The 25,951-nt window shown below is 45.8% G+C and overlaps 3 protein-coding genes across 8 annotated transcripts in view; all 3 read right to left on the bottom strand.

Annotated features, from left to right (window-relative positions):
• The window catches only part of sh2b3 (SH2B adaptor protein 3), a 68,354-nt gene extending 68,033 nt beyond the window's left edge, over nt 1–321 (bottom strand). Inside the window, exon 1 of one of the 3 annotated variants that reach the window (XM_060907769.1) lies at nt 219–321. The gene's annotated coding sequence lies outside the window, so the exon portion shown is untranslated. Of the gene's footprint in view, nt 1–39; nt 126–218 lie in introns of those variants that run through there. The other 2 variants (XM_060907771.1, XM_060907770.1) reach the window with 2 other exon arrangements.
• Nucleotides 322–3,909: 3,588 nt separating this feature from the next.
• Nucleotides 3,910–8,998, bottom strand: pheta1 (PH domain containing endocytic trafficking adaptor 1). The gene is made up of 4 exons (XM_060907767.1): nt 8,932–8,998; nt 8,594–8,758; nt 6,935–6,996; nt 3,910–6,749 (listed from the first exon to the last, which is right to left on the bottom strand). Exon 4 carries the CDS (start codon nt 6,724–6,726, stop codon nt 5,983–5,985), a length of 744 nt encoding a protein of 247 aa, XP_060763750.1. The 5' UTR covers nt 6,727–6,749; nt 6,935–6,996; nt 8,594–8,758; nt 8,932–8,998; the 3' UTR covers nt 3,910–5,982.
• A 994-nt stretch (nt 8,999–9,992) lies between these two features.
• On the bottom strand, nt 9,993–25,474 carry ddr2l (discoidin domain receptor family, member 2, like). 4 transcript variants are annotated; one of them, XM_060907765.1, is made up of 17 exons: nt 25,203–25,474; nt 20,695–20,796; nt 20,458–20,560; nt 19,739–19,967; nt 18,887–19,034; nt 18,205–18,310; nt 17,378–17,564; nt 17,019–17,265; nt 16,800–16,910; nt 16,528–16,676; nt 15,992–16,160; nt 14,976–15,220; nt 14,744–14,871; nt 12,659–12,856; nt 12,271–12,505; nt 11,884–12,033; nt 9,993–11,778 (listed from the first exon to the last, which is right to left on the bottom strand). In XM_060907765.1, the coding sequence occupies exons 2-17, from the start codon at nt 20,750–20,752 to the stop codon at nt 11,641–11,643; spliced, it is 2,601 nt and encodes an 866-aa protein (XP_060763748.1). In that variant the 5' UTR covers nt 20,753–20,796; nt 25,203–25,474; the 3' UTR covers nt 9,993–11,640. The 4 variants fall into 4 exon arrangements, with proteins under 4 accessions (XP_060763748.1, XP_060763747.1, XP_060763746.1 ...); XM_060907764.1 differs by having other exon boundaries at nt 20,695–20,799; nt 25,267–25,474; XM_060907763.1 differs by having other exon boundaries at nt 25,267–25,474.
• Nucleotides 25,475–25,951: the final 477 nt, after the last annotated feature.

The raw sequence follows: 25,951 nt of genomic DNA, 5'->3' as shown, positions 1-25,951 counted from the left end.
ACACACACACACTCACTCCTACAGAGCTACAGCACTCACTCACATCCCGGGAGTCAGTCTCTCTCTCTCTCTCTCCCCGACAGAGCGCAACTTGAGAGCCAACTAAAGTCCAGCAGCAGTTTGTCCCCCGCTCTCCCCTTACAGCCTTATACAGCACAGCGCGTGAGCAGCAGCGGCCCCGGCGCGCGCGCCTGTGAGAGAGAGAGAGAGAGTGTTACCTGGCGGCCCCGGCGCGCGCGGCTCCGTCTCTCATCATGAGCATGTGCGGGTGACGGCGCTCGCGCTCACAGGAAGCAGCCTGAAGAGAGCAGAAAATAACAAAGAGAAAAGCGCCACAACAAGACACGCGCTAAAGGGGGGCCTGCACGGTCACTTCCGGTTAAATAAAAGTCACCCTGGTTACACTCTGCAAGAGCACCTCACTGTTAATCAAATAAAGTGCATTAATTGGTGAACAAATTATTTAATTAACTAATGAGTTTATAGATCAGGGATCAAATAAAAAGCAGTAAAAGTAAAAATGAAACCGAAGCCATCTGTGATAAATAAATAAAACCAAACGGAATCTGAATTTATAAACACATTTAAATATGATAAAATAATATCTCAGGAAACATAAAGTGACTCAGACAAATCAGTCATTACATAAAAATTAAAGAATTTAAACAGAAATTAAACAATAAATATTGAAAGTTCATTTTCACATAAAAATCTAATACAATAGTTTAAAAAACAAACATTTATGTTTAATTATTTTAAGTTTTAAAATATATAAAATAATAATCAGACAAACTTTTCTAAAAAATCATAAAATAAAAAACAAAATTATTATAATCCAAACAGCTTCATATAAACAATAAATAAAAACACCACACACACACAAAAAAAATTAAAAGTCAGATATTAATTCAATTTTAAATAAAGTATTATTTTAAGATATGAGATAAAAAGGGGAAAGTCAATAATTGTGATGTTTATGGTGTCAGTGAGGCACTGAGTGTGTAATCCGAGGACACAGAGGACTGTTTTTCCATCACTGACTGGAGCATGTTCAGACAGGCGGCCACCTACAACAACTCCACAGATCTCCAGGAGTACACGGAGGAAGTGCATGGACGACGTTACGGTCACCAGAACCATCTCCATTCGGGCCAATCAGAAACCATGGCTGACAGGCGAAGTCCACAGGCTCCTGTGGGCTCGGAACGCCGCCTTCAGAGCTGGGGACGAGGTGGGCCTGAGGACAGCTAGGGCCAACCTGTCACGAGGCATCAGGGTGGCCAAGAGACAGTATTCCAGGTACATTGCTGACTATTTCAACTACAGCAGAGACACCAGGAACCTGTGGCGGGGGATTCAGACCATCACAGACTACAAGCCCTCGCCGCAGACCTGTGACAACTCCACCTCTCTGCTGAATCAGTTGAATGACTTCTTCGCTTGCTTTGAGGCAGACAACAGCACCACGGCATAGAAGACCCCACCACCTCCCGGCAACCAGGTGTTGACGCTGTCCCCAGACAGCGTGAGGAGAGCTCTCAGGATGACAAATGCATGGAAAGCCCCGGGTCCTGATAACATTCCTGGTCGTGTCCTGAGAGACTGTGCCGAGGAGCTCACAAATGTCTTTACAGACATCTTCAACATCTCACTGAGCCAGGCTGTTGTCCCCACGTGCCTCAAAGCCACCACCACCATCCCGGTCCCGAAGAAGCCGTCTCCCTCCTGCTTCAATGACTACCGCCCAGTCGCACTCACTCCCATCCTCATGAAGTGCTTCGAGCGGCTAGTCATGCGGCATATCAAGTCTGCCCTACCCCCTGCCCTGGACCCTTTCCAGTTTGCATATCAGTCCAACCGTTCGACCGATGATGCCATCTCCACTGCCCTCCACTCAGCCCTCACCCACCTGGAGAAAAAAGACTTGTATGTCAGAATGCTGTTCACAGACTTCAGCTCAGCATTCAACACAATCATTCCTCAGCAGCTCATTCATAAACTGGACCAGCTGGGACTCAACACCTCCCTGTGCAACTGGCTGCTGGACTTCCTGACGGGGAGACCACAGGCTGTGCAGGTCGGCAGCAACCCCTCCAGCACCATCACATTGAACACGGGGGCCCCCCAAGGATGTGTGCTGAGCCCCCTCCTCTTCACTCTGCTGACCCACGACTGCACACCAACATCCAGCTCCAACCTCTTCATTAAGTTTGCGGATGACACGACTGTGGTGGGTCTCATCAACAATGGCGATGAGACAATCTACAGGAGTGAGGTGAGCCGCTTGGCCATGTGGTGCAAGGACAACAATCTCCGTCTGAACGTGGAGAAGACGAAGGAGATCGTTGTGGACTTCAGGACAGCGCACACCCAGCATGCTCCACTATCTATTGACGTTGCTGCAGTGGAGAGGGTGAGCAGCACCAAGTTTCTGGGTGTGCATATCTCTGAAGACCTGTCCTGGAGCAACAACACCGCGTCACTGGCCAAAAAAGCCCAACAGCGCCTGTACTTCCTCCGCAAACTGAGGAGAGCGAGAGCCCCGGCCCCCATCATGCACACATTCTACAGAGGCACCATCGAGAACATCCTGACCAGCTGCACCACCGTGTGGTACGGCGCCTGCACCGTGTCCTGCTGCAAGACTCTGCAGCGCATCGTGAGAGCAGCTGAGAGGATCATTGGTGTCTCTCTCCCTTCTCTTATGGATATCTATAACTCCCGCCTCACCCGCAAAGCCATCAGGATTGCAGGTGACCCCACCCACCCATCTCACAGCCTCTTCAGCCTGCTGCTGTCAGGGAGGAGACTGCGGAGTCTCCGGGCCAAAACCAGCAGGCTCAAGAACAGTTTCTTTCACCAGGTGGTCAGGAGGCTCAACTCCCCCTCTGCCCCGCCACAGATTCTGCTCGCATACCCCCCTGCCTCCCCTTCAGCATCTGACATGTCACCCTCACAGTTTCCCCCTCCAACACACACACACACACACACACACTCTCAACGTTCATTAACACACTGAACTCAAGGACCGCACATCTCACTTTACCTCGCTCATTTGCACTATTCCGCACTACCTCACCTTAACGGCTATTAGTTTATTGTTTATACTGCTTATTTCATGTTTACCTGCTATACCTCAACTGCCCTTGACTGTTTATTTGCTCCAATTTATATGTGTGTATGTGTATGTATATATACCTGTGAGTGTTTAGTCTATGTCTAGTTCTTATCTAGAGTGTTTATACTGTTTATATTGTTTATTTCAATTATTCTATTTTTATTTATTGCATTGCGTGTTTGCACCGTGGGTCAGAGAGGACTGAAATTTCATCTGTGCTGTATGTCGAGCATGTGTAGCATATTTGACAATAAAGTTGACTTGACTTTATCTGGGCAGTGAACTCAGAGCGCGCTGGTGCACAGGGCTGAGGGCTGGAGCAGAACACAAGCCACAGCACCCAGTCACTTCCCCTCACACTCAACTGGGTGGACTGGGATTCTCTCCTGAGATGTTTAAACACACACACACACACACAGAGGGGACAGGAGAGAGAGAGAAGTTTATACAGGCACACAGCGCCCCCTGCAGCTCACACTCTCTCCATCATCAACTAAAGAGCTCAGCACGAGCCCTGCACTCTGATTGGTCAGAAGGTGTTGATTAATTCTCTCGAACAGCAGCTCTGGCATCAGTGCAGGTTTATATTATTAATGCACTGTTCTATACCTCGTGGTTTCTCATACACAGGGACTGTACAGTGTCAGAGGTAAAGCTGTAACTTTCCCCACATCTTCAGGAGGAGTTTATGGTAATAATCCTGCTGAGGGGGCGGGAACAGTGACTCCGCCTCATCACACCACACCCATGTTGACAATCAGGAGGTTTACAGTAAAAGTGTCACCAGGCACTTGTTGGAAAAAGTGGTTTATTTGTAAAATACAATCATTAGACAGACGGACAGGTGGAGTTTAATCGTCTCTCTCTTCAGCACTGATGGAGGTGAAAGCTCAGACTCGGGGAAGTGAAGAGTGGATTACACGCTGCTCACGCGGACATGCTGCTAACCCGCGATGGTGTAAGAGGAATAAAACACTCCATGTTGTCCTGTTAGGGAAAATATCTTCAGAGTGTTGATTAGTTTCCTAAACAAGCAGAGTGTTTAATTCCCTTTGTAAAGCAGTAAGTCCTGAGCTCAGGCTGCGGCACCTCGGCTTCAGTCAACATGGATTAAACGTGTTGGTTAAATGAATAATGATATAGAGGATTAAAAAACACAGATTATTAGATTATACAATGAAGAACTTTGTACTGCTGAGCTCATACACACAGCCCGTCTCTGTAAAACACTGGCACGGTGGTGTAGTGGTTAGCACTGTCGCCTCACAGCAAGAAGGTCCGGGTTCGAGCCCCGTGGCCGGCGAGGGCCTTTCTGTGTGGAGTTTGCATGTTCTCCCTGTGTCTGCGTGGGTTTCCTCCGGGTGCTCCGGTTTCCCCCAAAGACATGCAGTAGGTTAACGTGGGGCAGCCTTGGGCTGAAGTGCCCTTAAGCGAGGTACCGAACCCCTGACTGCTCCCCGGGCGCTGTAGTGCGGCTGCCCACTGCTCTGGGTGTGTGTGTGTGTTCACTGCTTCAGATGGGTTAAATACAGAGGATGAATTTCACAATGCTTGAAGTGTGCATGTGACAAATAAAGGCTTCTTCTTCTATAAACGTCTCTCAAAAAAAAAAAGTAATTTAAAAATAGTGCAGTAAGTCCTTTGTTTGTTTTAGAAACAATGTCGAGTACCGTGGCTTTCATTTTAAAATTAAATTCTTAATATTTCATCGGACCAAAATCAGAAACGGAGTTAACTCTTTTAGAGAGGAGTAAACTGACGAGCAAACGTAAACGTAACCATGGAAACCATTTCAATTAAGAAATCTATAAAATAGAAACAGATTCGGTGTAAACGCTGGAAAATTCCATCGCAATAACGACGACAACATTCCGCTAGAGACCAGCTCCAGCTCGCTAACGTCGCGCTCACACACTGCTACAGCGTTAAATACACGCTATTATTATTACTATTAAAACGGAAATCAAATTTTATTTCCACTGCACAAACAAGCAAAACTTTTGGCACTGGGGCTTTTTCCAGAAAGGTTCCAGCTGGACGTTTTTTTTTTAAAAATAAGCACCAATAATAGTAATAATGCTATTAGTAATAGTGTAACTGTAGAAATGTGTACAGTAACAACACTACTCCGGCTGACCCCCCCCCCCGGTTCACTCAGAAATAACGGCACTTTATCCGGAAGCATCATCCTCACTTCCTGTTTAGAGATGCACCTTAAAATGACCTTGATAACATTAAAAAAATGTAGCTATTAGTCACCTTTGTAATGTATAAAGGAGCGAGATTAAACAAGATAAACACAGTGAGTAAAAAAATGGGATAAAACTCATGCTAACAGAGTCTGATTAGGAGGAGGAGGAGGAGGAGGGGGAGACAGGATGGTAAAGCACCGAGACAACATCATTAACGAGTCCACCGAGAGATTATTCACACGTTATTCACTAACTTCCTGTAGATCGTTCGCTTCACTGTGGAGCTTCTGTTCCTCCGTTTATAAGAACCTCAGTCCGTTTTAACTCCAGGTTTATTCGTGAAAACGTGTTTCCATGGCGAATCTGCACCTGTACAAGTGTTGGACTTCTGTATTTCTCGTTTTCATGCACCGTCTCCAGTCCTTTATTTTGTAATTACTGTAAATAAACCATGCTGGAGGTTGGATCAGAGATGGAGAGACTGAAACAGCGTCCACTCCTCTCCTCGTCTCTGGTGTTGAAGCTCCACACACTCGACTGGGGCTCGTCCGGGATTCCAGGTCATTGTCATGTTTGTTGTCTCGTTAACCCCGCCCCTTCCTGAGGAACCCAGGTAACAGTGTGGTGTTGAATACCGTGATGATTCGAGTCTGTGGCTCAAACGCACCCCTGCTACTGACTCTGCAGCCACTCGCTGCGGAGCTGAGCCACTTCCTTTCCGTACCAGTCGTGCAGTTTGGAGAAGCAGGTGGTTCCGGGAGATACACCCACCTCTCCATGAGCCACACCCACCTCAGGGGGGCTTTTCCTGCGCGGAGGAACAGGTGGAGGACGCCCCCTCGGGCCACACTCGCCCTCCCAGGCCACCCCGTTAGCAAGCGTGGGTTTGCTCCAGGAGACGCTGTTCTCTCTCCCCTCAGCATGTGACGGCTCATTCCAGGAAACTCCGTTCTCCCTGCCGTTGGGATCGGGACGGAGCGCCGCGCTCACTCCTCCACCTCCTGCTGCTCCGCCCTCGTGCCTCTTCTGCACCTCCTCCAGCTGCTTCTCGAGCTCGCGCACCAGCAGGCGCAGGTACTGGAAGCTAGCGTGCGCTAACGCCTTGGCCCAGTCCTCCATCTCGGCCTGCGTGTCGGCGGCGAGCGTGTGGGTGTGGCTCGGTCCGAAGCGTATGGAGAAGGCAAAGTCGACGCGCTCGCTCTCACACAGCTCCACCGTGCAGCCCTCCAGCACCACCAGGCCCAGCGGCTCGCGCCTCCCGCGCTCCTCAAACAGGAAGAGCAGGTTGGCTTTGAGAACGCACCAGCGGCGGTGGAATGTCCCACTGCGCTCGCTCTTCTTCATCAGGAAGCCTGATTTATCTGGAGGAACGCCACAGGTGGCGTAGTGCACCACGCTCCGCTCATTTAGCTTCATCGCTGCACCTCACACACACAGAGCTGAGGGAGAAAGAAATAAAACTGTTAACGTCTCATTAACTAACAACATCTTCCACAATAACACCTTCATTACACTTCATTACTCACAAAAACTGTTTCATCAGAAAAATTAAGCGAAACCTGCAGAACACTCATTAACTCCAGCTCTTATACACACAGGAGTGTGTGAGGAAGAGTTGACTTACACACACACACAGGCAGCGTCTTCACATCACCCACTGAAGCTGAGGCTCACCATCACACAGTTCTGTAACACACACACACACACACACACACACACACACGGTGAGTAAACAGCACGGCACTGACACTCAGAGCCACGTGTGCGTGTGTAAAAAACAGAGTTAAATATAAATCTGATGGCTGTGTTCCACTGAAGCACTGCATTGCAACGCTGACCATCACACAGTATGAGGAAAATCTGACCACGTCTAACTTCCTGTTTCACACACACACACACACGCCTCTGAGTGTCTGCACCTCTGAGTGAAAAAATTATTTTCCGTAAGAATAAAACAATCTGCATTATACACAATAAAAAGTACAGTGTGTGGTCCTTTAATAAAGAAAAAAGGAAGTGGTGTGGTATTAGAGAACTAAACCCTCAGGGACGCGTGCTGCTGCTGCTGCTGTTCAGAGTCACTCCACTCCACTCCACTCCACTCCACTCCACCGCTCGTTATTTTCCTCTAACAGCAGCACACACACTGGGCTACAGGACGAGTCCTGACTGACAGGACGTAGACAAAACTTTATTTATCCCCGAAGGGCAATTAGAAGGGCGAAGAGCAGTACATTAAAAGAGCAAGAAAATAAAATCACAAAAAGAATAAAATCACAAAAATGGGTGGGGAAAAAAAGCGTATTATGTACAATATACAATGGCAGGCCTGTTGCCAGTAACAAAGTAAAAGAAAAAATAAATTAATTAATTTAAAAAAAGGCAGCAGATAAAATATGACAAATAAATAAAATGACAATATGATTAGAGTGGCATTGTAGTTAAAGTGACAAGGTGATATTGTAATATTGCACATCAGGACATGTGATACTGCACTAGAGTATCGTACAGAAGACTTAAGTTATTGTAGACTTCTTAGAGTTCAGGAGGAGAATAACACTTGGAACAAAGGTTGCTCTCCTCCTCTGGGTCTTACAGGCCGGACAGCGGAACCTGCGACCAGATGGCAGCTGCTCAAATGCCGGGAAGAAAGCATGAGTCGAGTCCTTAAGAATTCGACGAGCCAGGCCGCTAGCCTGCTGCTCGTACACAGTATTCAGGTGGCGAGCAGGAAGTCCAATAATCTTAGAGCACACCTTGACGATATTATGCAGGCGGTTCCTATCCTGTACAGTAATGGAGTAATACCAGCAGCATATAGAAAAACGGCATAATACAGCAGCGATGTGCCTTCACTGCTTCTGATCAGGATGGGTTGCCATGGTAACACACTCCAGCCTGCACACACCTTCAGTTAAATAAACCTTTAAAGTGTGTGTGTGTGTGTGTGTGTTGACTCTCTGACATGTATAATCAGAACAATGAGAACTACATGTCTGGTTTATAAAATTTAAAAATGATCTATATACCGATTATTTTTACAGTGTCAGGATTCAGACCCCATAACACTCAGTAAATTACTAATTAACATCTACATCACTAATGAACCATCCATCCCATAATTAATCAACAATCCGGGTACATCTCGAGGGAGAATGCTCAGAAATGTGAAAAACAACACGATTCCTGCTACTTTGCTCATTTTCCGTCATAACGTTTTTCAAATCTAGATATAAATAAATATATAAATAACCAGAGTTAAAAGATCATTAAAATCGCTTACTGTCAGCGTTTTTGTTGTTGATTTTATTTTCCCAACCACATTCCGGCAAATCAGGCTTCCTGCCCTGTTATTGGTGAGCAGGTCACATTCTAGCGCAATTGTCCAATCAGCGTGATGCCACGCGAACGCTGAACCAATCCTGTCAGAGGAGGCGGGACTTCGTTCCTAAAACAGGTACGGAAAAAACTATCCACGTTTGTACAGCTTTAACCGAAGACAATTTAATGCAAAAATAAAACAGCACTTGAAGTGCAACATGTAGGAGACATGCGTGTGATAAAATGAGAAAGAATTAATTAAACAGATTCAGAATTCAGCTTTGTTTTGTTCCATCTTACCAACAACAGCCGCCTCCGCACTTCCCAGCTCCTCTCTGCATGTCCCGCAGCCAAGAGTCACGTGACACGACTTGGAATCCCAGGCATGTCTCGTCACGTGACATGAGTCGACTCTGTGAATCTGAATCGCCTCCGGGTTTTCCCCGTTGTTCAGTGAGTCATTTATGATCAAATGTCGTTTATTTGAAGAATTGTTCAGTTCGTGCGTTTTCTGAATCTTTGGCTCATTTTCTCAAAACACAAAATGCTAAACTCTAGAAATCTATCAGAAGTAAACAACTGCATTCAAAACCGTTCTCTCTATCCAGGATGTGTTTTTGCATCAAAATGACAAACACACACCATCATAAGAAATCTTTCTACGAACCAACACCACACTGAAGTGCTGCTCGGTAAAACACACTGATATAAAGATCTCATCAGGTTTACACCTTCTGCATTTTCAGTAGCGAGAGGATGGAGATCAAACACCTTCCATTACCATGCCAAAATAAATCAATTAATAAAGCTCTTCATTTGGGTTTCGGAATGTGGAGTATAGAACAATAACCTGTGGCTGTTTGATGAAGCAGGTGTGGACCAGAGCAGCCCAGTGGAAATTCACGCTGTTGCTCTGATCCAGTGGAATGAGGATTCCCTGTAGTGTGCCAGGCGGTGGTGAAGGGACCAAGCGTACGTGGCATGGTGATGGAGGAGGCCGCCTTGCTGGCTAACAGCTGCACACATGGTGATATTCCTCCTCTCAGGGGCCAATAATGTTCCGTCCCTGGCCCCTTCTTTAGGCTAGGTTAAAGGTGCTACATGTAAGGACTTTAGTTTAAATAATCAAAAATTAACCAAAATTATCAACAGAATGTGAAGAAATAACAGCTTTGACATTACTGTGTTGCAGAAATATCTCCTGAACTTATCATCCAAACCCGCTAGCCCCGAGACAGTGCTTTCTCAGGCTGACACTGGGGACTCCTTCTATAAGTGTCACATAAACGTCTCCTTACAGAAAACTTTTAGAAAGATACTTTAAAATTAGTAAAACAGAATATGAGTGCAGGACACTACGGTGGAGTCAGATTGGATATTTAATGAGAAAGAAGAAAACAGGAGCAGAAGAAAAGCTCTGAGAGAAACGCTATGCCACAACATGTCCTCCTTCACCCCGTATATATTACACACATCTGTTCTGCTTATGTACACGCCCCAACCATACACACTCTATTTATAACAGAGATCACACACACACACACACAGGAGATCCACTTCAAATCCCCTCCCGAGAGCCGAACCACACAGGAAGTGGAGAGACCGAGTGAACGAGACCTCATGCACACAGGAACGCTTGATGAAAGCGTAAGCACCACAGAATAAAGCTCATTATAATATTAGTGACGAGAGAAGGGAGACGTGCTCTTCAGAGTCATGTGCCTTCAGCAAAGAGCCAGAGAGGTCCAGTCTGGGGTACTCCGGTTCTCCACACTTCAGGTACTCTTTCTTGTGTTTGGGTTCATGTTTGCCTTACACAAAGTCCTAGAGATCTATCAGAGCTGATCAGGATGTTCAGGAGCGTCGGAATATTAACACGCAACGTTCCAAATGACATTTACATATATGGGTAGCTCACGCCCTTACCCATAATGCACCACTGGAGGTGCTTGTGCTGTGTTAGGAAGTTGTCGGTGTGCTATGCACTTTTAAGTCTATAATATTGGAAACATATCAGTACACAACTCTGAGGACTGCTGAAGTCTTGGTAAAAGTTTTGGCACCCCCAGCATACAACACAGTCAGAGTGTCTCTCAGGAAAGCGCTCCAGTCGTTTAGCTATGACAGTAGTTCTGCTCTCTCAAATGAACCTGTAGAACATTCATATACAGAAAACTACAAACATTTAAAAAAAAAAAAAGATCCACATTATAGTCAGGATTCATTCATAACTCCAGTGTGGGGAGGGAGTGAACACACACACACACACACACACACACACACACACACACAGGCAGTAGTGCTGAGCGATGAGGGACCACAGGGCTCACACACACACACACACACACACACACACACACACACACACACACACACACACACACACACACACACACTCCTCCAGTTGGCTCCTTAAAGGAACATTTCAGCAGAAAATGAAATGTACACATTCCCCCTGATGAGCCAGCACACGGAGCTTAAGGCTCATGTAGCTCATGAGTGATGGAAGCCTAAAGCCGCCAGTTTAGCACTGCACACCGAAATCCTCACACACTCACTAAATCAGCTTTATCAGAGTTCAAAAACACCTTGTGTACATTTTCATTCTGGGCTGAACCGTGCCTTTAAGGCCGTGAGCATACAGTAGGCTCAGAGACACAACATATCACAAGGACAGGAAATGAAAATAACTATTCAAATTAAAAAACATCTCAAGTGTCTATGGACTGGAGCCACACCCCCGAGTCCCAACAGACCTCTGCACCGCTCTCTGATGCCAACATGCTAATTTATGATTAGCACAGAACCGTGCTAACACGCGATGCAGGACTGAAACCCAGAAAAGAGTGTATCAAGATGACATCATCATCGTCGTTTCTCTTCCACACCGCTACATCAAGCCTGTCCAGTTTCTGGTTCTCATCAGGGGAAAGACTGCAGGCTCACACTCAGAGCTGATTGGTTGGGTCGGGCTCATGGCCAGAGCTGATTGGCTGGAGCGTATGCCACTCAGGAGCGGGGAGAGTGGAGTCGTAAGGCCTGGTGCAGACTGTTGAAGGAGGGGCGGTCTCTGATGTCACGTCTCCAGCAACGCATCATCAGCTCATACAGAGGGGCGGGGCACAGCGGGGGAGGGGATAGGTAAATCTGAGAGAGAGATAGAGATGCTGATAAATGACGTGTTTTTTTATTTTTGTGTCCTAAGAGGGGTTAGACCTGCAGGTGTAGGTGTGTGTGTGTGTGTGTATACACCTGTCTCCCCTGGTTCCTGAAGAACTCTCCGCTGTTCTCGATGACCTGCTCGTCTGTCAGTAGACTGTAGGGCTGCTCCGTACACAGAGTGAAGATCTCCCACAGAGTCACACCAAACGCCCACACGTCACTCGCTGTGGTGAACTTACCCTGCGCACACGCACAAACATGTTTCTATCTTAGTGTGTTTTTTCCACTGAGATGTATATTACTGTCACTAAACAATGCTATACCTTCACCTAACCTCAGCAACCAACAGGGAATCTCTTGTTTTTAAACAAGTGCTCTTCTGTGAAATTTTTAAACTTCATGCAGACTAGCTATGTGCATTCCCGTCATCATGGGTACATCTGGTTCCCAAAAAGAGCTACACATGCACATACGCACCAGCAGGATGCTCTCCCAGGCCATCCAGCGTATAGGCAGCACGGCTCGGCCCTGGATTCTGTAGTAGTCGCTGCTGTACAGGTTCCTGCTCATGCCGAAGTCGGAGATCTTGATGGTGAGCTGTCGGTCCAGGAGGCAGTTCCGCGTGGCCAGGTCTCGATGCACAAAGTTCAGAGACGCCAGGTACTTCATCCCTGATGCAATCTGAACGGCCATGTGCAACAGGTCTGCCATACTGCAGCGTGAGACACAGAAACACCCACACGCGTCACCATTACACACCTGTTAGTATCTGACTGGTCAATTTCCATCACTTTTATTTCCACTGGAGACAGAGTGGTGGAGAGATGGAGACATGGACAGAGACAGACAGATGGAGGAGATGTACCTGACAGAGGGGATGTTGTTGGCATGGGTGAGCGTGCTCTCGATCTCTCTCTGAGAGAGGAACATGTTGAGGTCTCCGTTCTCCATGTACTCCGTCACCATGCACAGGGGGTCCGAGTGCACGCACACACACAGCAGGCGGATGATGTTCGAGTTGTTCAGGCGAGACATGATCTTTATTTCCTTCAGGAAGTCATTCCTAATGGGGGACAAAACACTAACATGGAGTCAAAACACCCTAACCTTATCCCTAGGTTAACTGTAGTACCTGTGTACTGAAACATCAACGACTTCTAATACTTCCTTCCATGCTTTATTTTTTTTCCTAAATATCTCTATATGCATCTAACGAGAGACCATATAAGACGGGATAATATCAAACCGTGGTTTAATGTTTTTTCTTATATGGCTGTTAACAGGAAACTGAAGAAATGTCGGGCCACACACACCGTTGGGCTGGTCCCAGGCGTCATTCGATCCAATTACTGGGATTTGCCATGTCATGCATAATGTGTGCAGAATTGCTACGTCACTCATTAGTGTGAAGGTGTGAGTTACAGGTATACTAGTGCATCTAAAAAAATTAGAATACCATGAAAAAGTTCCTTTATTTTCATAATTTAATTCAAAAAGGTAAACTTTCATATATTCTATATTCACTACATGTAAAGTGAAATATTTAAAGCCTTTTTTGTTTTAATTTTGATGATTATGGCTTATAGCTCATGAAAATCAGAAATCCAGTATCTCAGATTATTAGAATATTCCCTAAGATCAATCAAAAAAAGGATTTACAATACAGAAATGTCCAACTTCTGAAAAGTCTGTTCATTTATACACTCAATACTTGGTTGGGGCTCCTTTACCATGAATTACTGTATCAATGCGGTGTGGCATGGAGGTGATCAGTCTGTGGCACTGCTGAGGTGTTATTGAAGCCCAGGTTGCTTTGATAGCGGCCTTCAGCGTATCTGTATTTTTGGGTCGGGTGTTTCTCATCTTCCTCTTGACAATACCCCATAGATTCTCTATGGGGTTCAGGTCAGGCAAGTTGGCTGGCCAATCAAACACAGTAATATCATGGTCAGCAAACCATTTGGTAGTAGTTTTGGCACTGTGGGTAGGTGCTAAGTCCTGCTGGAAAAGGAAATCAGCATCTCCAAAAAGCTCGTCAGCAGATGGAAGCATGAAGTGCTCTAAAATCTCCTGGTAGATGGCTGTGTTGACTTTGGATTTGATAAAATACAGTGGACCAACACCAGCAGATGACATGGCACCCCAAATCATCACAGACTGTGGAAACTTCACACTGGGCTTCAAACACCTTGGATTCTGTGCCTCTCCACTCTTCCTCCAGACTCTAGAACTGTGATTTCCAAATTAAATGCAAAATGTACTTTCATCTGAAAAGAGGACTTTGGCCCACTGAGCAACAGTCCATTTCTTTCTCTCCTTAGCCCACATAAGACACTTCTGACATTGTCTCTGGCTCAGGAGTAGCTTGATATTAGGAATGTGAAAGTTGTATCCCCTTTCTTGAAGATGTCTGTTCGTGATGGGTCTTGATACACTGACACCAGCCTCAGTCCACTCCTTGTGAAGCTCTCCCAAGTTCTTGAATCAACTTTTCTTGACAATCCTCTCAAGACTGCGGCCATCCCTGTTGCTTGTGCACCTTTTCCAGCCACCCTTTTCAGCAATGACCTTTTGTGGCTTACCCTCCTTGTGGAGGGCATCAGTGATCATCTTCTGGACAACAGTCAAGTCAGCAGTCTTCCCCATGATTGTGGTTGTGTGTACTGAACTAGACCGAGAGATACACTGTGTTCATACTGTTTTACTCAAACTCAAAATGAAATATTCTAATACTTTGAGATGGGTTTTTTGTTTTTGTACTGTATGCCATACTGATTAAAATTAAAATAGAAAAATGCTTGAAACATTTTAGTTTATGTGTAATGAGTCTATAATATATAACATTTTCACTTTCTTAAATAACTGATGGAAAATATTGAACTTTTTCACAATATTCTAATTTTTTGAGATGCACTAGTAGAGCTGATGTACAGCTGTGTAGTGTAGAGACCTGGCGTTGGTGGTGGCGTCGGCTCTGAGCTGCTTCACTGCCACCAGCACCGAGCTCTGGTCATCAAATAACGGAGGAGCATCCTCTTCTAAAAACTCAACCAGACCCTCCGCCTCACACAGGTGCACCTGCACACACACACACACACACACACATACACACGCACGTTACCCACACTCACACATAGTGTTAAGTCTGTATGGAGCTGTATAGAGCTGTCCAGCATGCTCACCTCTCCAAACTGCCCCTCCCCCAGTTTCTCACGGAAGATGAGGCGTTCCCTTGGAAATTCAGCAGCGGTGATGTCTTTACGTGTCAGAGAGTCTGCGGTGAGGGCGGGGATGGCGTAGGTGTTGCCGCCGGTAACACCCTGCAGCTTCACAATTAGGGTCTCAGCGTAGTGAGGAACACTGGACTGGAGACTCTGGTGATGGGTGCACTGGGTAATGTCCGGCTCAGCATAACCATCACCGCAATCTACAGTGGGGGGGGGGGGGGGGGGGGGGGGATATGGTGATTCGCTGTGGGAATAGAACAGTGCTGGGGAATTCTGAACTAACATCCATGTTCCATTAATACATTAAATGTAATTATAAATTTATAAAAAGTACGACATTATTTATAGAAAAATGTAACAAGAGGGAAATTGCTCTGGTAAGAGAGGAACAAAACTCTTGGGGACATGCTGTTACAGGAAAACAATCAAATTGAGAATGGTAACAGTAACTCTGCTTCACGTCCAGCTACACCACACCACACCACACCACTGTTGATTATTTTCCCAGAACAGTCCATCCCCTAGTGTTTTATTCATTGAAATTTAACCACATGCACAATACCCACCCATAAAAGAACCAATCAAATCATCTACCTGTAGTTTTAAATCCAAACTGACTGAAGTGAAACTCTCAGAGTGGAAAAAGACAGGCAAAGCATCCAGCTTACCCTCACAGGGGTCATCGCCATGGTAACGAGAGGTCAGGTGAAGATCAGAAAACAGGAAGACCAAGTGGAAAGGTTAAAGAGCAGGGGAAGAAGAAACAGTACTGAAATAACAAGAGAGGAAGTGAGAGATGGAAAGAAATATGCCAAAGGTTTTCCACAAAGAAATTCAGCCTCAGATGGAGTGGAAAAAAAGGAAAACAATTATAAAGGAGAACAAGGAAGTATGACCATGTTGAGGAAAATGTGTGTGTGTGTGTGTGTGTGTGTGTGTGTGTGTGTGTGTGTGTGTGTGTGTGTGTGTACCCGGGGCTTTGGCTCTAAGCTCAGTGCGTTCCGGAGTGCGTGTGGGTGGATCGAGCAGAAACACTCTCTCATATGGAGAGTCCAGAGAGTCCAGAGGGGGCGACTGAGGAGACTCACTGCTGCAGGGCAAATGCACCATCACCTCCTCATCCAGGATACGCCTCGGACCCTAGAGAGAGACAGGGGGGTGAGAGACACAGAGAGGAAAGAGAGACAGAAAGAGAGAGTGAAGGAGAGAGAGAGAGAGACAGAGAGCGTGAGACAGAGAGAGGGAGAGAAAGAGAGAGAGGGTGAGAAAGAAGATGAGAGAGATGCAAGAAAGAGAAGGGGGAGACAGAGAGACAGAAAGGGAAAGAAAACTCAAGTGTTTTTCTCTCTGAATCTCAGCTCACTGATTCATTTCCTTCCTGCCTTGTAATTATGTGTATTATAGCAGCAGTCACACTAACACACTCGCACTCTCTCTTTCTCTCTCTCTCCCTCTCTCTACATATACACATATCTGTCTCTCTCTCACACACACACACAATACACACCTTCTCCATGACTTTGCACACATACTGCCACCAGAGAATGAGGAAGATGATCACCACCAGCAGGAGGATGATGGTGACCAGACAGCCAATCAGAATGGACGTGCTGCTCTCTTCGGGTGGGCGGGGCTTCGACGTTGCCATGCTGGCATCTGTAAAATACCCAAACAACAGAGCAGAGTTTGTTTCACATACAGAGTTTGGCGCCTGTGTATTGAGGGGTCTAAAACAGGGAATGAGGGTGTCAAGGGGCGTGGCTTATCAGTGCAGTTCACCATGACACTGTGCACCTGTAGCTGCTGTATTTGTAGTCGGTGCTTGGCTCTGCATTTCAAATGGCAGTGATGTCATCACCGGAGGTCTCAGGGTGGGCAGCGGGTTGGTCGCTGTGATGCAGGATTCACGTGAAAACAAACAACACGCAAAAAGTGAGAAATAGCAAAGCCGAGTGGTGGGTGAGCTAACTGGTGGTGTTTATTTAGAGCGGTGTGTACCAGACTGGAAGGAGATCTCACTGAACATCATCCAGGTGTCGGCGAAGTAGAACCTGCAGCGGACAGCCGTGGCCGTTCGTCGCTCCAGAGGCACAGTGACATACCGAGCGCTTGGGTTCCGGTCGTCCAGAACTGTGGAGAACTCCACGGGCTCCTGCTCCCACTGTGAGATGAGCCGGGGCTTAAACACACACGATACGGATGAAAAGACCTTAACTCCACGTGCAAACATGTTGTTGCTGTGCACCTGCAGGGAAAAAAAACCCAGAGAAATATGCTGAAAGTCGAGATACTGGACAAGTCGGAGTCATTTAGAGATCTGACCTTTTCTGTGATGAGTTCATTCTTTTTCTCCTCACCTTCATGGAGGTGAAGTTCCTCTGCCTGTCAAACTGAAACTCCATCTCGATGTAGCCGGGTCCGAGAGAGTCGTTTCTCCAGCCCACGTAGTAATAACCAGGCCAGGGCATGTGCTGACGGGTCTGAGAGAAATCATCCAGCCCAATCACACCGTCTGTCAGCTGACCCAGACCACCCAGCACCCTCCTACAGAGAGAGGTGTAGAAACTGCTCGGATCTACTGATACATCTTTGTTCCACAGCTGTAATATTTTCTTTTAGTACAACTGTGGACTCTGATTGGTCAGGTGGAGCTGATTGATTTTCTATAGCAGCAGCTCTGAGAGTACTGCAGTTACTGTACACACACAAGAAAGAAAGAAAGAAAGAAAGAAAGAAAGAAAGAAAGAAAGAAAGAAAGAAAGAAAGAAAGAAAGAAAGAAAGATGGAGTGAGTAGAGGAGAAAAGAGAGAAAAGGAGGCAGCAAGAGAGTGGAAAAGAAAGTTTAGAAGAGCGAGAGATAAACTGAGAAGGAGACAAAGGGCAAGAGAAAGTGTTAGGGAGGAAGTTAAAAAAATAAAGCACAGGGAGAAGGGAAGTGTGATGAAAGGAAGCTCATGTAAGTGAGAGAGAGAGAGAGAGAGAGAGAGAGAGAGAGAGAGAGAGAGAGAGAGAGAGGAAACACTCAGCTGCAGTGATGAGGGATCAGTGTTTAGTTTAGCTCAGCTACATTGTTCAAGAAATAAAGCAGACGGTTAGACAGGAAGGACCACCCCCACCCCCACCCCCGAGTTATACCACAGTTATACCACACTACACTCCAGTACAGTGTGATCTGAGGCTGTACCTGCGCTCCTGAACTCCGTCGTAGGTGGAGTCGTTGAGAGGGGTGATAGGATATCCTGGAGCCATCATGGTGTGGCCCTCAGGAGCGCTGTACGCCGTTAACCCATCTGTAAAGACACACACACACGAGAGGAGAACAGAACTGGTGTTACACTGAGGTTTTCACATGTGTGTGCATGTGTCTGTGTGTGTTTGTGTGTGTGTGTGTGGGTTCTTCACACAGACACTGAACACATCACATCACACACACTATACACACTATCAGTGCTCAGGTGGTTGGGTTATTACACTAAGAAATATGGATGACAAACCTAAGCTAGCGTATAAATAAATTGATCAAAGATGAAATAAAACCCTGGAATTACTACAGAATTAGTTGCCAAAGTCGCTGTTTGTTTGCTAGCTATGATACAAACATCATGATAAAATCATCTCTCAATCGATGTTCAGTGATTTTCATACATTTGGGTTTGTTCTGGATAATCTGTGTATCACAGGATATATAACTGTAGACATAATAATCTAATCATTTGATTTACACTCAGTCCTGCATATCCAGTAGTATAGAGTTATACAGTTCTATTTTTAATTCTAGATTTATTAGAAAGCTGAAGCTGTGGGATAATGAACAGAAACAAGGCTCTGGCCCTAACCTTACTGTGTGTGTGTGTGTGTGTGTGTACCTTGCCAGGGGCAGCCGAAGAGCTCGACACGCATACAGACCGTGTGCATGGCGTCTGTGACGGGGATGAGGCGGAGGAAACGTGTGATGATGGGCGGGTGGAGGTCTTTCCCCACCGACGCATACGTGTTCACATTCGCCATGATAATCTACACACAGTACATCAAACACACTCATTACAATATTAGGCCACACCCACCAGGACATATCTCACATCAGTCTGATTGGTGGAGATTTTTTCCCACACATACATTTTTTTAAATTTCTTACCTCATTTGTGTTTAATACTTCAAATGTGGTATTGTACACATGTTTAAATATTAAGTCAAGTTTATTTGTATAGCGCTTTTAACAATAGACATTGTCGCAAAGCAGTTTTACAGAATTTGAATGACCCCAAACATGAGCTAATTTTATCCCTAATCTATCCCCAGTGATGAAGCCTGTGGCGACGGTGGCAAGGAAAAACTCGCTCAGACGCCATGAGGAAGAAACCTCGAGAGGAACCAGACTCAAAAGGGAACCCATCCTTATTTGGGCAACAACAGACAGCATGACTATAACATTAACAGTTTTAACATGAAGTCAGTTTCGTTGATGTTATAAACTCTTCATTGATGGAAACTTGAGTGCAAAACTGTTCATGACAACTGCAGTCCTAAAGTTAGCAAGCCAACTGTAGTCCTCAGCCATAAGATATTATACCCAACAACATACTGTATTTACTGAGATTTCAAAGACACACCTGAGCCAGGTGATGAAGAGCTCATTTTAATGATAAGGTGCGTTATGTGTGTGTTATGATGTTAAAATGAGATGTTGCATTGAATAAGCCCCGCCCTCATCTCTGCACCTCTTCGCCGAAGTGGTTCCTCCAGGAGAGCCAGCGATGGCCGTCTCGGCTGTAGGTGAGCCGGTACTTGCGTGCAAACTCGTTGCCGGAGCTGCGGGCGTATCGGCCCTGTGTGGCCACCACTGTGAGGAAGGTGAGCCGACGAAGGTCCAGCTGCAGGTACTGGACATCAGACGGCTGTAGCTGACCGGCAGGACACCAGGCGCCATCACCCTCCTCCCTGTTCAGCCTGAGAGAGAGAGACAGAGAGACAGACACAGAGAGAGGGAGACTTTTTGTCTTTAAAAAAGTTTTCAATTCAACTGAGCATCCCTGAAAAGACAAAACACAAAACAAAAGGCAAAAGACAAAACAAAAGACAGACAGAGAGAGCGAGAGAGAGAGACTTACAAGCTACAAAGAAAGATAAGAAATACCAACATCTTATCTTTAAAAACAGAAACACACTCACAAAGAACAAAACAACATATCGTCTTACACTCGTCTCTCATCACACCTCTCTCCACACAGAGGGAGAAAGAAAGTAAGAGAGTGAGACAGATACAGACAAACGGACAGAGAGGAAGCGTGAGACAGATAAAGAATGAGGTAGACACAGACAGAGAGTGAGACACAGACAGACAGAGAGACAAACAGACAGAGAGTGACACAGACAGAGAGAATAGGGAATGGCATCAGCGGCAGTATGAGTGTGTGTGAGGTGTGAGTGTTTCCTGTACCTGGCGTACTGCGGCCCGGTCGTGTCGTACCATTGGCTGGAGGCTGTGATGTCATCATTTTTGATTCTGCCATCCTCCATGCCAAGAGGGTAGCGACACAGTACTGAGGTCATACAGGGGTCAAAGAGACACAAGGAGTCAAAGGGACTTTAAGAGTGTGTGTGTGTGTGTGTGTGTGTGTGTGTGTGTGTGTGTGTGTGTGTGTGTGTGTGTGTGCGCGCGTGTGTGATATCTTACCTGGATCTATCTGAGCATTGGCTTTAGGATGTAGGACCAACAGCAGGAAGAGTAACATGGTGAGGCATCAGAGTCTCCCACTGCAGAACACACACTACATCTCTGCTGAGAGAGAGAGAGAGAGAGAGAGAGAGAGAGAGAGAGAGAGAGAGATGTTATTAATCTCCTACAGCTGTGTAAGTTCACATTGTTAGGTTTCCAATCACATGACCATAAACACTAACAAACCCATCCAAGCTAACGGAGACGGGGAGAGGACGAGCGCAGTGTGAAATATGAACCTGACACGTGATGATCTACGCTGCTGCTGAGGGCTATGTGAGCGAGTTAAAACACACACACACACAAACAGGTGTTTATTATCATACAAGAAGAGAGGACGACACTGAACTAAGGGATAAACACACCATCACACTACACAACAAACAAGACACACACTGCTGTTGTTCTTCCTCTCTCTCACTCTCACACACACACCATTCTCAGAACATCAGAGGATGGTGCTAAGAGTCCAGAGAGAGAGAGAGAGAGAGAGAGTGTCAGGAAGAGGAGGAGGAGGTTTATGTAATATTTGGCTCCAGTTGAGGCCTGTGTTGAGATTCCAGCTCTATTGCTCATCTCTGTGAAAAATCCCACGTGGCCTCCAGAATCTAAACCATGCTCACAATCTCACACATGCCAATGCTAGCTAATGTTAATTTTCTTCTGTTTCATTTATAATCACCTCATAATGAGAAGTATTAGAGAACTTTAACTTTACTCAAGACTGCTCCTCTTCCTCGGCCGCTGCAGCATAGCTGTCCACTGCTCTGGGTATATGTGTGTGAGCTCACTGCTCAGTTGTGTGTGCATGTGTGTGCTCACTGCTTCAGATGGGTTAAATACGGAGGAGGAATTTCACTGTGCTTGAGTGTACGTGACAATTAAAGCCTTCTTCTTCTTCTTCTTCTTCTTCGGGATTTTCTGCAGTGTTCTCATACTTCCTAGTTTTATCTGAGGATGTGTGGAGAACATCTTGTCACAGATACCAGCTCATCATGCAAGCTTCTCCTTTACATCAGGCACATCTGGATCTTTCTCCTCATGTCAGACGTGGTTAAGCTTCCTGTCCCTGCTCTCATGTCACACTTCAACCCTCATTCGAATGTACAAAACACTGAGAACTGTGTGACGTGTGCTGGAACAAGGGCAACAAGGACAATAACTTCATAGAACACTTTAAAAATACCAACCAGTTTAGCTAAATATACACTAAATGCAGATCTGCAGTGATAGTAATAACACACACACACACACACACACACACACAAGCCTAGCACTTCCTCATAGCTTCCACAGAGCGACCCAAATTCCAGCCAGCAGGGAGGGTTAAAACATGCAAGAACTTGTCATCTACACACACACACACACACACACACACACACACACACGACTCCCTCTGTGCAGAACTGTAACTTGTCCAAACATTCACTCTGAGGGTCTAGAGGAGTTTCAATACACACAAATCTGATTTCGCAACAAACACACACGCACACACAAAACAGAGACAGAGAGGGAAAGAGACAAAGAAAGGACAACAAAGAGAGTGAGACATTGAGGGAGAAAGGGAGACAAAGAGATTAAAAACAGAGATAAAAAGAGAGAGAGAGAGAGAGAGAGAGAGAGAGAGAGAAATAACTCTCATGTGCACGGATTAATTAAAATAAAAATCATAAAAACGTCTCTACAGGTCTAACCCGAGTTGTCTGCCATCACAACAACCTCACACTTATTGATGGGAAACATGCCTGCTGGCCCAAACACCACATCCTCCATTTATGGGAAGGCTCATGAGTTTATTTAAACGGAACTGGTGTTAAAAGATGAAGTCAGTCGAGGACACACATGAATCAGAGCAGACTCAAGTTCATCCAGAAATGGGAATTTTCTCAGGTGTGAACAGACAGAGAAGCTCTGACTGACTGCCCATCAGGGCTGAGTCTCCCAAAATCACCGCACCAGTGTTCAGAGGATGAGCGAGCATCACATTAAACACACTCTCTCTCTCTCTCTCTCTCTTCCAATTAAAATGATCTGTATGGTTCTTTGAGGAACATGATGATCATAAAATCCCAGGAAGCCACCTGTAAAAAGAACAAAATTCCCCCACAGTGCAACCTACAACTTCACATTCACAAGAATTCTGAAACTCCATGATCCATGAAATAGTTCCAGTATTTATAACCACTGCCTTTAAGCAATTGCAACCAGAAAGTGAAAGAACCACCAGTTCCCAGGAACACCAGGCCGTAACATGTTACCTTACAGACCTCCAACCCCAGTGGTTTCACTCACCAAGCTCAGGAAATCATCCTGGGACACAGCGTGAGTAATATTAGCATAAGGAGTGGGGCGATATGACAAAACCATGATACCATGATACATAGCCTGATGTACAGGTTTGCTAAGAAACTGTCAGACAAAGAGTAACATTGATTTTTTACAAATCAAGTTTTGTAAATTCTAATCATTTTTTACTTTTTTTTTAAAAAATAATTAATTCAATTTGCAGTTTTAAATGTTCAGTGCAAAATATTAACCTGACCCCAGATGTTTCTAAGCAGAGTTTAACTGCTAGTTTAAAAATAAAAGTTAGAAAAAGTTACTCAGATATCTCAGAAAAGTGTACTGTGACATAGTTTTATCAAGATATCAATATATCATCATATCGCTCAGCACTAACGACTGGTACATTCAGTGCAGCTGTTGTACAATATAAAACATTTCTAGTGCTAATGTCTTATCGTTAATCACCTACTGTTTTTCTTTTGTTCCTACCGGTTATACTCACACCTTTACCGATTATCAGTTAAGTGGTTGGAACATGGCTCAGGTTGTAGTTTGATGCTGAAATACAGTCTATAATACAATAATTAGAGACACAAATCTGCCATGTAACTCTACGTGTGTGTGTGTGTGTGTGTGTGTGTGTGTGTGTGTGTGTGTGTGTGTGTGTGTGTGTGCAAGAGAGACAGAATTACAGCTGCTCCACAACTGCACATATGAGAATGCCTTTGAGCTGAGAACGCTTCACATGACCTTTGACCCCAAAGGTAGCCCATGTCAGAGTGGGCCATGTCTTCATGCCTCACGTTCCTGCCAGCGTTTGATCACTGATTTGCTAGTCATGTTGCTAATATCAGCCACGGAGCTACAGCTCTGTTTCTCGTCTGTCTCCTCGGTCCTTCAGCTGCAGGTCAGCTCCAACTGCGACATGGACTCCAGTGGCATTAACAGTTATAAAGGAATAATAACACCTGCACACCTTCAGCTCTGAGCTGCACCACATATGCTGATAAGAAACGAAATCAAACGTTTAACGTAGCACTCATGTCAGATTTTTCTCTGTGAATCAGAGATCTCCTCAGCAACTTTGGGGGTGGTGCTGCATCAGAGCTACCTCACAGTTAACTCACCAAACGTAGTGACGTCACTAATCAACCTCCATATGATTAGTGACATCACCTATGGTTTTGGACCAATCACGTCCAATATGCACCCATTCAAAAAAATGTTGTTAGCAGTGAAGAGCTTTGGTATGCATAAATAAAATAAATCACTGTGACAGACTTATTGACGTTTAGTGATGTTCTTGGGTCATTTAACAGTTTCTTGAACATTAAAAACTTTTAAACACGTGATAATGAATTGGCGAGCCACATTTAATCAGCCACACCACCTGTGAAACGAGTGGAGCTATAGGACTTTGGTCAAACTCCTTTAGCGTCCTTGATCCTGACCTTGTCAGACACAGCGGGCCGGTTCGGTTCAGACGATATTTTACCGCATAAACCGGTATTTATTTTATTTGATGTTCGCTGATTTTGTGAGAAAGCGGAATCCACGTCGCGCGCGCGTGAGGAGGCCTGGCGGAGCGCGCGCTCCCTGCCGCATCACCTCAGCCAGCCCGGGCGACCCGTGCGCGCGCACCAAAGGCTCGAGGACGTGTTGTGCGGTGGCGCGAGCCCGGCTGAAAATAAGTTTGGGGTTAGCATGGAGCTAACTGTATCACCACAGCTCACACACACACACACACACACACACTCACTCCGCCAGAACACAGCCCGTCTCAGTGTGGAAGGAAATGTTTAATGCTGACGCGAGGATCTGATTCATGTGAAAACTGTTTTAATGACAACGAAATGACAATAAAATTAAATAAAAGTGATGGGGTCGCTCTGAGGTAAAGATAAGGGACTGTGTGTAAACCGTTAGGCCCAATAACGGTCACAAACATCCGCGACAACACACACACACACACACACACACAAGCCTTTAGCTTAGCCTAATTATTCTTTTGTTTCAGTCACTGGATAAAATCAGTTATGACAGTCGCTCTACAGGATATAAACCTTCTATCAGCCTTTATCTCAACTCCACACAGTCAAAGTCACTCAAATCCCTCTTGCAGGAAAGTGCAGAGCGTCTCCTGATCACACCGAAAGGCCAAAAAACAATCAACATCTCGCCTGAACAACTTTGTCTTGTCCCCTGAAAGTCCGTGTCCGCTCAGATCGGAACCGAACCCGTTACCTGCTCCTCAGCTCCGGACTTTTCCCCACACAGCGCTTTTCTTTTCAACAAACCAGCATCCGACTCCACACTAATTCACCGAGGTCGCAGCCAGGACCATTGCTTTTATCGAAACGGTTTTGTTCTTTTCCTCTCGCCGTGTTCCGCTGCACACAGAGGGGGAAAGGGAAAAGTGCAGGGCGAGTTTTCACATCACATCCCACTTCCGGCTGCTTCAGATGAGGAGGAGGGGGGGGACGAGCCCGGGCCGGGAACGAGCGCGCGCAGGAACTCCGGCTGCGTCCCAAACCGCGCTGTGGCCTACATTTACACCATCACTACACCATCACTACATCTACACCATCACTACACCATCACTACACCATCACCTACACTACATCTACACCATCACTACACCATCACTACATCTACACCATCACTACACCATCACTACATCTACACCTACACTACACCATCACTACACCATCACTACACCATCACTACACCATCACCACATCTACACCATCACTACACCATCACCTACACTACATCTACACCATCACTACACCATCACTACACCATCACTACATCTACACAATCACTACACCATCACTACACCATCACCTACACTACATCTACACCATCACTACACCATCACTACACCTACACTACATCTACACCATCACTACATTTACACCATCACTAC

This window comes from Neoarius graeffei, chromosome 24 (assembly GCF_027579695.1).
Source record: "Neoarius graeffei isolate fNeoGra1 chromosome 24, fNeoGra1.pri, whole genome shotgun sequence".
In the NCBI taxonomy this organism is placed as follows: domain Eukaryota; kingdom Metazoa; phylum Chordata; class Actinopteri; order Siluriformes; family Ariidae; genus Neoarius; species Neoarius graeffei.
The sequence above is the reverse complement of the archived record's forward strand: the minus strand, read 5'-3'. Positions and strand labels throughout refer to the sequence as shown.